Source organism: Lactuca virosa, chromosome 2 (genome assembly GCF_052849685.1).
Source record: "Lactuca virosa cultivar CGN04683 chromosome 2, Lactuca_virosa_CGN04683_v6, whole genome shotgun sequence".
Taxonomy (NCBI): domain Eukaryota; kingdom Viridiplantae; phylum Streptophyta; class Magnoliopsida; order Asterales; family Asteraceae; genus Lactuca; species Lactuca virosa.
Window position 1 is genome coordinate 260,658,425 of NC_136427.1, and position 11,616 is coordinate 260,670,040.

Consider the following 11,616-nt stretch of genomic DNA (forward strand, 5'->3'; position numbering starts at 1 on the left):
TATAAAAAACAAAATTTAATGTATATATATTTCCATTTTTATATTTTTCCTCATATTCTATGAACAAAGAGCTTTCCATTTTCATATTTTTCCTCATAATTAATTCTCCTACATTTTTTTTTTGTAAATTTTGAGTGGTAGTTTTAACATTTCAAAATTATACTACCAACAATTTAAATATAATTCCAAGATTTCTTTTTCAAGGGCTAATGTTGTTGAGGCTCCTCCTTTTAGAACAAGTAGGTGAATCGTCAGTTTTACAACTCAAAATTGAAGCCTCAAGCACACCTATCAGGCTTTCAGGCAATGATGTCATTGTACCACTCCCAAAGCTCATGGTACAACCCTTGCTCACAACCACCATACATTTAAGACCCCTCTCCTGCAAAAACCGATCTCATAAGTCATTAAATTCATTATCTTTTTTGCAAAATCTAACTCAATGTACAAACTACATATAAACAATGTACAACCTTCTCTGCATGCTCAAAGATTGCAGAAAATCCAGCGTTTTCAATATCAATTCCAACTACAGAAATCGCCACCGCCACTGCTATATCAGATGTTTGAAATTCCTCGAAGTCAATCCCTACATTGTGAAATTACCAATTTACCCTCTTTACATTATGTAACTCAGTCTTGGAGCCCACTAATGGTTTTACACAAAAAATGTGATGATTTTACCTTTCATCAATGAAAGAAAATGGAGTTACTAATTCCATCCTCCATTTCAATGAATTACACAACCAATTCCATTCTCTGGACAGTTTTTGGTTCAAAAACAAATCTTTTATTCACCAGCCTGCGGAATTTCAATAAATTGCTTTAATGAATTATAGATCTTGATTTCATGAGGAAAACAAACTCAATTAATACATAAAAACTGGAAAACTGACCTGAAAATCCAAAATCTGGGATGTTTCAGTCTGTTCCATTTCTGCTGCAAGTGATAAACATCTAACAACTAGCAAGTGCATCATTCAAGGATTGTGCTTCTGTTTTGTTAAACAAGATTATATAAAAAAAATTAAATGGGGATATTAAATATTTATAATAAATATAACTTACAGGTAATTAATTCATAGACAACAAGAAAGCTGTCCAAGCATTTTACAAAAAGAGAAATGCACATAATGGTCCAAAGTTGAATTGAACATGAACCTGAGTCAAGAAAAGACAAAATATATAAAATCATGATTCAAGGATTCCCAAGTTAATTCTGAAAAAGTGGTACTTCTTTTGTGGAAAAAATAAATAAATCTAAGCAAGAACAAATTAAACCTAAATTAACCAAAAAACTCTTAAAACAAAGGTCAAACAAACCTTTGAAATTCAATCAATAGCCTCTTGTCTTGCAACCAAATACAGGTTTTGATTCTTCAGTTTATTCAAATAATCAATAATACCCACAACATTTTACAAAGGAAAATCAAGAACAACGTGCTCTATTTTTCTTAATCAAACTTTGATTCTGTTCTTCATTTGGATTAAAGTTCTGACCAAAACAAGAGTAATAATAAAATAAACTACCAAATGTTACAATTAATATGAATATCGAGCTAAATAAACTGTTTGTTAGAATAAAGTTTAAAACTTACAATCCGTCATTGCGCGCCACAAAACATAATCACATAGCAAGTTCCCTCTGTTTCCTAGAAGAATTGATAACAAAAGAAAAAAAAAATCAGATGTAATCAGAGTTTCATTTTGTTGCATAAAGTGGGAAATAGAAAAACTTAATTTGCATTTAACCCCAAATACTGACCTTATCGATTGAGTCTCTAGAAAAGAAGCTAATATGCAGATGCAGATGCACAAAACTCCATTACTGGATTCATAATGACTTGGCCTTTAAGCTCAACCTGGTTACACAACATTATTACCATAGACATACCACAATAAAGCTAAAACAATGGTTCATGTTCCATTTAAAGTAAAAAAAAAAGTTCATGCACAAAAGAACCCTAATTTAAATTAAACTAAAGAAAAAAAACAAATCGGAAACTAAAACAAAGCAACAATTACCTGGTAACAGATGATGGAATTCTTTCCATATATCATTGTATTTTGAGATGAATATAGTAATATTAAGAGACTATTTTCTGATAAACAGTGTCATTGCTGGATGAACCCTAACATACCCTACACAACAGACCTTCAGAGGACTCAGGCACCATCTTCATAAAATCTGTAAACAAACTGAAACTAAAAACTTAATATCAAACTCGACACATGTAGAAAAACCGTATGCATTAATACCAATCCCCCAAACTCACCTTTCTATGAACAAAACCAATTAAAGATCCAAAAAACAGTCTGTCTTCTTGTATAAATCCACATGCATGCATTCATCAAACCTTTGACTGTTTCAAGATGAAATAGGTCCGTTCCATATGGGTTAATTAGTTTGTTGTTTACAGTAAAAAGAGAGGAGTAAAAATAACAAATAAAAACACAAACCAGAAATCTTTGCATCATGGAACAAACTTCTCCGGATTCTCTGTTGAGCTTATGAAATTTATAAACATATGATAAGCAAATAATCCTAGAAATATTAGTCAGTCGTAGGTGAGTTCGTGTACAATGAAAACAAAACCTGCTCCAAACACAACACTGAAACCATATGAACCCAAAAACAATAACCATACGTTTTTTAACAAGAAAAATTAATGATGCAGGCTTAACCTTTTGAAATTTGTTGCTACTGATATAAACAACAAACTGCCAAAAAAATAAATTATAAAAGAATACTCATAGGAGCTTTACTAGATGCAAAATCACTAATAATTTTATCAAGATCAATATTGTCCAATGTATCTCTTTCCAGACATAACATGGCCAAACCATCCAACTTTTCTTCTGAGATTGATGAACTCAAATAGTTTTTTAATATTTTCAATTTTGATTTTTTTTTCTCTGCTGATGCTACAGTGGTAGGTAAAGTCAGCATGATTCGGTATGCAATGGCAACATTTGGATAGCAATCTATAGCATTAACATGTTCCAATATTTCAACTGCTGACATCATTTTATTTGGCAAAGTCATCTGTAACACTTGTAATTCAGTGAAGAGTTCATCTATAGCCACATCACACGCTTTCTTATGGGAAAAAGTAGTCGCAAAATTAACACAACAGTTTTTAAGTTCAGTATCATCTAAAGACTTCAACTTTTCTGAATCATATAGAAATCCAAAAATACTTTTGAATGTTTTTAATTGATCAAATCTATCATTCAATGAAGCAATTGCAATATCCACAAGATACATAAAGTACTCGACTCTAAAAGACTCTTCAGTTGTTGATTGTATTTCATCTTCATTATTAGTTTTATCAAATGTAGGTTCTACATCCATATCACATGCAATTGCTTTAGCCATATTCATACTAGAGACAAATCCTGTATTTTTATATTTCTCAAAGTAGATCATCATACTTTTTACTTGATTAATGGTAGCATCTATGCACATAGTTGTGGATTGCAACTTTTTACTCACCATATTAATAGCAAATAATATATCAGACCATATAATCATACTAAGTAAAAATTCAAAATTCTCTATATCACTAACCAAACTTTCAGCTTCACTCTTTGACTTTGCATCATCACATGATTTGCATAATTCTATCAAAGCTAACCTTATTTGAGGAGCATGAAACCTAATAGCTTTGACAATCTTTCTTCTACTCTCACAACGAGTTTTGGATAATGATTTCACAGTTAAATTTGGAACATTATCAAGTAATATTTTACGTCTTTTAGGAGAACTTGAAAATAATTCAAATATGCGTTGCAAAACTCCAAAAAGTGAAACGGCTTTATCACAAGAATGAGCCAAATCACTAATAGTAAGCTTAAGACTACGAGAAGCACAAGCCATAGAAAATGCTCTAGGACTAATTTCATGAAATCGTTTTTGAACTCCTTGATGTTGTCCTTTAATATTCGAGTCTATATCATAACCCCTTAAATCATCAACATTAAGATCAAGCAATTTAAACACATCTAACAATTCATTAAAAAGTCCAACACCAGATGCATCGCCCACCTTTAAAAATTCTATAAAGTATTCAACAATTTTTACTTTTTCATTAGACATGTTCACACATCGAACAACTAGAGCCATTTGTTCTGGATGAATTACATTTGGGGTACAATCAAGTATTATAGAAAAATATTTTGCTTTCTTGATAATCTTAGTTATAGAAGTTTTCACCATGTGGGCTAAAAGAGAAATTACTTCATCCTGAATTTTATGACCAATATAGTGATGATGAGTTTCATCATTTCCTATACGCCCAACATGATATTGCATTACAACATCAAAATCTGTCATCATTTCAATTAGCCCCAAAAAATTACCATTACTATCTTCATAAAGTTTCTCGTTAGACCCTGTTAAAGATAAATTGTATTTACACAAATATTTCACTGCGGAAATTATTCTTACTATAACCTGTCTCCAACGCTCTTTCTCGTGTATAAATTTTCGTTGTAAATCTTTATCATTCTCATTTGTTGCATTATCATTCTCATTTGAAACGCTAGAATAACCTGCTATTTTCATAGATTTATCCACAGATCCTTCTTGAGATTGCTTTTGTTGCTCGGTTTTTTGTCTATTTTTGCCTTTTTGGCTTTCACATATGTTTTTATTAGGAAACATCATAAGAACAGTGATAATACAAGAAACTAGATAAGGAACGAAAGCACCTGTCAGAGATCTTATTCCTTTTTCTGTTTTTCCCTTGAACTTTGCAAGAATAACAGTCGTTTCTTTTCAGTATTTCCTACACAGAAAAATAGAAAACATATATTACATATACCTCTAACCTCCTACAGACATACTATATAGATTGGAATACATTAACACCAAACCATAATAGAAACATACATAATACACTGGCTAGATGCCTGGAGCCCTGGACATAAAATCAAAGGCAAAGGCAAACGTGACTATCTGATTATCTAGATACCAAGTGACAAATATTGAACCATTCAAGAAAGTACACTAAAAGAAACTAAACTCATCTGGAAGCTACTGATAAATTGATACTAACAATAAAACAATAACATACAACGTTAATGTGGCCTAAGTCCTAATTCATAACAAAAGAAGATAAAAATTTCGGATAAACAAATGTATTAATGATTAATGAAGTTTATTGCCTAATTTAATCATTTATGGTACCTTCAATAGTTCAATGGGATAAACTCGAAGAAACAACGTAAGCAGTAAAGCAGATTGCGATGAGAGAGAGAGAGAGAGGGCCTGCCGCCTGCGATTGGTAATTTGCGATGGTATCTCTCAACTGAGAAAGGGGAGCGATTGATGAACAGAACGTACAACACTCAACAGCAGTGGAAGTGGAATCGTGTTCTTGCGTTTTGCGAATCTTTTGTAACTTGGCGATAACGGTCGAAATTGGGAGAGACTAGAACTAGGCATGCACAAACCGGTTCATTTTTCAAACTGAACCGGTTCTTTAAACCGGTTCGGTTCACTCCCTAGCCAAGCAAAACCGATTCAGCCTCAAACCGGTTCGGTTCAAACCGGTTCACTCAAAAAATTAGTCGAACCTATCTAAACCGGTTACACCGATTCTAAACCGGTTCAATCGGTTCGGTTCAGTTCCATACCGGTTCCAAACCGGTTCACACGATATAAACCGGTTCTAAACCGGTTTCAACGACTAAAATCTCGAACGGGTGTAAACCGGTGGTTCGGTTCTCAAATCGGTTCGGTTCACTGTGGACCGGTTCAGCGTAAACCGGTTTACCGGTTCGGATCTTGAACCGGTTTTTTTGTGCATGCCTACTATAACATACATAACTTGGGTTATTGAGAAATTGGGCCTGGTCGTTGAATACTTGAATCATCTCAGCTTATTTTCGTTATGGGCTTTGACGCTTTTTTCTATTGAGAAATACGGGTGTATTCATAATATTATAACATAAAAAGTTTTGTCACTCACCATTATATAGCATCATTTTCCAACCACTTATCTTGAAAAAATATTTATCACTCAAAACCATTCATAAAGAGTTAATAAAAAATTAGAAAGAGAGAGAGAAAAAGAAAACAATAAATGAACAAACATGTGTTTTACATAGTTACTTACATTCACAAACCATAACTCTACATCAACGTAACATACCTTAACACGAGGGGGGAGGGGGGACCTTAACACTCGGTTTCAATACGAATTAAATGATTTTTGAAAATTCAAACAATGGAGTCGGAGCTACGAGTTCAACCACCACTAATCTTCTATTTAACAAGAAAGAAGCCTCCACCTGCACATTACTTTACAATACATGACTACATCCAAAGGTCTAGGATTTTAGATGAATGTTTTTATTTCATCACTAATTTTCTTTCTTCATGAACCTTAACAATCAATTTTAAAATTGTAGATGGAAATAAAGAACATAATGGCTTTTTTTTTCTCAAGTCGATAAGAATCCTCTTTGATGAATACAAGACATATATTAATAATGCTATGGAGTGTACGAAGTTACATGATTTGATTTTGCATGCAATTGGAATCAAAGTTAAGTTACATGATTTGATTTTGCATGCAATCGAAATCAAAGTTAGTTTATTTATTTATTTATTATTTATTTTTTCATTAATTCATATGATATGATAAAATTGAGGTATTTTTGAAGTCCTAGTTGAAAAGAAATTTGAAATTGAAGATATTTAAATTGACAATCAACTCTTAATAAAGTCATATCATCCAACTTCACCCTATCATTTTTTTGTTGGATTTGTTATATCAAAATTTTGACGTAATTGGTGATTAGGCGATTAATGATGTTAAAAGCTTATGATTTATGTGATTATAAAGAACTAGTTTATAACACGTGGAAACCACGGGTTATAAAATTAATTAAACTTTCATAATAAAAATTTATAATTATTAATCAATTATTTTAAATAAATCATTTTAAATAAATTATTAATTAAGAGATATATCAAAATTTTAAAGTTATTATAACTTCAAATTTAATATATAATTAGAAAATGTAAATTTGAATTTTGAAATGAGTTGCCTAATATATCTACATGACATAATATTAATAAAAAGTTGTATTAGAGTGACACTTGGCAAAAGAAGATTAAAACTGTTTATTTATTAGAATAGGGATATGTTACATGTTATTGTTAACGAAACTTTTTATTATTTTTTTATATATAAATATGAATAATTAATTTGCTTTTTATACATTTAAAATATATTTTTGGATATAAATTTAACAAAAAAAATAATAATTTACAAAAAATAATAAAGGGTTTATATTATTTTACTATTGACATTTCATATTGCATGGGTGTTAGTCTTATAGTCCCCCTTATATTTATATATCTATATATCTATAATAAAATAATCATAATTTTTTTATCATATTGATTTGAAACTTATATGATTTCTAAAATTCTTTTTAATAATGATTTTATTGGTTAATTAATGTTAAAAAAATGGGAAAAAAATTCTACTAACATTTAATCTTCTCTAACCTTTTGATGATATTTTGTTAATTTTTTTTTGAACGGCGAAACAACATATATTAGCACAAAAAAGAACTTAAGCGAGAAGCTGAAACAAAGGAGTTCAAAGTTGGAGACATACACCAAGCAAACCAATCTAAATTACAAAACTTGGATCTAGATTTAATCCAATTGAAAGGGCTAATACTAATATCATCCGCAACCACCATGACCGCTCACCTTTCGTTTCTAAACATCAAGGCAATACACGCCTTCCAAATCATCAAAAGAGTGTAAATGAGATACATCACCATATATATATATTTTTTTCTGTTTTTGTCACCATCCATCGAGATAATCCAATCTCTCAAATGTGAAGAGGAAGCAGGTTGCACCTCCATGATAGAAGACCATCTAATCAGCTAACTCCAAATCTTCATAGCAAAATTGCATGAAAAGAAAATATGGTTTGTGCTTTCCTCCAAAGAACAACAGAAAGGGCAAAGATTCGAAAAAAAATATTAATACCTCTTTTAATCAGATTTTGAGATGTAGGAATCCTATCTTGAAATAATCTCCAAACGAATCAGTTAATTTTCAATGGAATCCAATTAACCCATCGGCACACCGAACCTGAGCGTGAACCTGCATCATCAATAATTTGCCTCATGGAGCTAACCGAAAAACCCCCTGAAAGTCGTCTGTCCACAACCATTTATCACAACTTATGTTAAATTGAAGTTATTTGTGTATATCTTATGTTTGTAATATTTTTCTCATGTGGTTCAAGCATTGCAATTTGCTTTATTCATAAAAGAATTTAAATTTATTATTAGTTTACTTATGATAGTAATTTTTAAATTTTCAACCCAATATATTTAATTTGTTAATTTAAAAATGGTACCAAATATCAAAGAAACTAATAAAATGTCGAAAGACTATTACTTTAGATTGAGTAGAACATTTTTTTTAACTTAAATAATATTTTTGAAGAAAATATTAAATCAAAATTACATATAACTAAAAACTATTTAAATTTAAAGATTATAGTCTCTTGAAAACAATTGTTTGTATTTCAAAAAAAATCATCACGATGGAAATTTAAAATGATTAAAGTATTTACTTTTATATCATTTAACTATAACAATAGTTACAAATAATATTAAATTGAAAACTATACATAATGTTATTCACTTGCGATCTACGAGTTAAGAGTATTAAGATATATTCACTTGCGATCTACGAGTTAAGAGTATTAAGATAGTATGTTTTGAGATAAATATTTATCATGAACACTATTAATTTATATTTAATTTTGTTAACACATTATTCTATTACAATTGCTTTAAAAATTTTAGTTTACAACTTTATAATGTCTTTTTAATAATATACTTGAAGATAATGTCAATAATTTATACCTATTTTTTGTTATAGTATGAGAATAATTGTTTGACATAATGACATTAATCGATTATTTTTTTACAATATAATATTTTTGTCTACGTAGTTTTTTTCTTCTACATAGTTTTTTTTTTTATTTTTTATTTTTTACAAAGACCTTGGTGACGGAGATAAAGATTGGTTCATCACAAGATGCATTATTTTTGCAAAATCGTCCATAACTCGTTCAAATGAAATCGGATTTGAACGAAATTTTACATAGGTCTTTATTAACATGAATAAAAGATGTTTCAATAAATATGTTGTCTTTGGTTCGTAATTACTAGTGGAATAAGCTTAGATACTTGTATACTTATGTTACCGACTTGGACTTTCGAATTGGCAAAAATTCAAAGAATTAAAGTTGTTCAAAATCATCGATTTATATTTGTTTCATGACAGAGAACATGTAAACGGGTTTTGAGTTATCGAGCATAATATAACTTTGGCTAGGTTTCGTTGGGTCGGGTCACCGAGTAATCTTGTACTTTCAGATTGACAAAAACCCATTGCAAGAAATTCGCTCAAAATCATCGATTTATCTAATAAATTTTCTTTTGTGATCGCAAAAATGTGCATGGATTTTGAGTTATCAACCAAAATATGATTTTGGCTAGGTTTCATCGGGCTGGGTTATCAAGTCACTGAGTGGTCTTTGTCGCGTTAGGTTTCACTAGTGAAATGGGTCGTATCTAGCCGGGCCGAAAAACTTTGGCACCGTAATTCTGCATAACTCGCTAAAATGAAGTCGGGTTGGCACGAATTCAACAAGGATTAAAGGTCTTGCAATAATTGACCAACTAAGAAGACACAACCTTCGACAAAAACACATTACCAACGAGGCTTATGACTTGCGCTCATTAGGAAAAATCCACCAATTATACTTTGATTTCTCATAAAATGTCAACAGAGTCCTAAAAGCAACATACTCATATTTATGGTCAACAATCGTTTGTTAGGACGATGTTTGATTGTATTCGAACCCTAACTTTTGTTCTTTGATTTTAGAAAATCATGATCAATATATTCTTATGCTTGCTTGTATTTCATAAATTAAAGAATTCCCCTACAATAATATACAGAATGCGCTAATAGATCTAGAATTATAACGACTACCGACTTACCCTCCAATGCATCAATAGTAATGGATTTAGAATGTACTCAAGCCAATGACTATATAGATTCGGGTCTTTCATGTTTCATGCAATTATTCATATGGTCATTTAGATTGTGTGGATCGTTCATGACCAGGGGTCTTGCTCGGGGTCATCGACATGCGGGATGGAGCATTGTCCTCTTAATCCTTTGGCTTACCAATATGAGGGACTTAGCTTCTCAATAACCAGGTCCTTGTGCCTTGTAGGTTTTGAAAATGATCATTTGGCTTGCACCGACGAGATGGACTACATATGTCAGTGTCTGCGATGGGCCCTGTTCCTTTGATCCTTTGGCTTGCATGGTTCGGTCATGGGCCAGCATGTGGAACAAAGTCTTGATTGCTTGGCTTGTTGGGGTTGTTTATGGGCCAGTGTCTTGTTCCTCTTATCGTTTGGCTTGCATGGGGTCGTTTATGGGCCAGTGCCTTGTTTCCATTTTATTTTTGTCACTCAAACATGTTACGAGTTTATATTCCTTCATATTCAAATTCAAATTCCTTTGATTTTGTATTTGTTTGATAGATTCTAATTCCTTTTAAAACATTATTTGAACCAAATGACATCTTAATATTTTACAGGAGATTATTGGTGGGGCTTGAGAAGTACATATTCAATGATTTGATGCCCATTATACTAAACACATGTAAGACAATTTCGTTAGCACAAGTATGTAACCATACACAATATTACTGTACAGAAAACAGTCAATCGAATCATCATTTCTAATGTGGAAGATTAGACGAATATACAATCATATAACATACTACGATCCTTTAAAGTACCGAGACACCATCCAATATGACCGATATAAATTCGTTTTTTATGTGAAAGATCAAACAAACTAACACCACATAACATACTACGAACCACTAAAACAAAGACTTCCCCCAAATAAGGAGCTATGATACCATCTTGTTGGGAAAGCGGTCTCAAGGGTCCACAACAACCCTCCCATGAAAAATATGCAGAGAAAAACGGAAGGCAAGAATATATATGAAAAACTACAAAATCGGATAATAAACCTTGTGTTTCTAAAGAAAAGATACACTATAACAAGTTATTACAATTATGTAGAATTTATTAATCATTAAAAAAATCTATTAAATCATTTTATTTCTGCATAAACTAATAAAAACATCTTTCTTTATAATCATGTTTATATAAACATAAATCGTTTTAAATGTGCAATCCTAAAGACTCCATAGTCAAAATCAAATGTTTAGAGCTTAGTAATTTTTCTATTTTCTTTTATTAAAAAGACAAACTTTTATCATTCTAAAGGTTGTATAATCAAAAACAATGTTTTAAAAACCGGTTTGAACCGGCCGGTCGACTCGGTTAGATTGAGAACCAGAGATGAGAACGGTTCAATAAAGACCAATTTTATGTTAATTTCTAGACCGGATCCAACCGAACGGTTTCTTCAAAAATCATGTTGAACCGGTGTGACAGAATAGGAAAAAAATCGTCTGAACCGATCTATTGGACTTATATAATTTGATTTCATTTAGCCCGTTAAAAAAC

The 11,616-nt window shown here is 31.2% G+C and overlaps 1 protein-coding gene across 5 annotated transcripts; it reads right to left on the minus strand.

The window, feature by feature from the left end:
• Positions 1-55: 55 nt before the first annotated feature.
• On the minus strand, positions 56-5,351 carry LOC145160918 (cyclin-D4-1-like). 5 transcript variants are annotated; one of them, XM_079080295.1, is made up of 12 exons: positions 5,192-5,351; positions 2,461-4,790; positions 2,277-2,363; positions 2,026-2,199; positions 1,766-1,862; positions 1,599-1,652; positions 1,324-1,495; positions 1,069-1,161; positions 897-995; positions 685-802; positions 474-589; positions 56-382 (listed from the first exon to the last, which is right to left on the minus strand). In XM_079080295.1, the coding sequence occupies exon 2, from the start codon at positions 4,667-4,669 to the stop codon at positions 2,738-2,740; it is 1,932 nt and encodes a 643-aa protein (XP_078936421.1). In that variant the 5' UTR covers positions 4,670-4,790; positions 5,192-5,351; the 3' UTR covers positions 56-382; positions 474-589; positions 685-802; positions 897-995; positions 1,069-1,161; positions 1,324-1,495; positions 1,599-1,652; positions 1,766-1,862; positions 2,026-2,199; positions 2,277-2,363; positions 2,461-2,737. The 5 variants fall into 5 exon arrangements, with proteins under 5 accessions (XP_078936421.1, XP_078936422.1, XP_078936420.1 ...); XM_079080296.1 differs by lacking the exon at positions 1,324-1,495 and having other exon boundaries at positions 2,026-2,188; XM_079080294.1 differs by lacking the exon at positions 1,324-1,495.
• Positions 5,352-11,616: the final 6,265 nt, after the last annotated feature.

Bases quoted from the DNA above. Each gene is read 5' to 3' on its own strand.
- LOC145160918 (XM_079080296.1), bottom strand. From the start codon at position 4,669: ATGATGTTTCCTAATAAAAACATATGTGAAAGCCAAAAAGGCAAAAAT.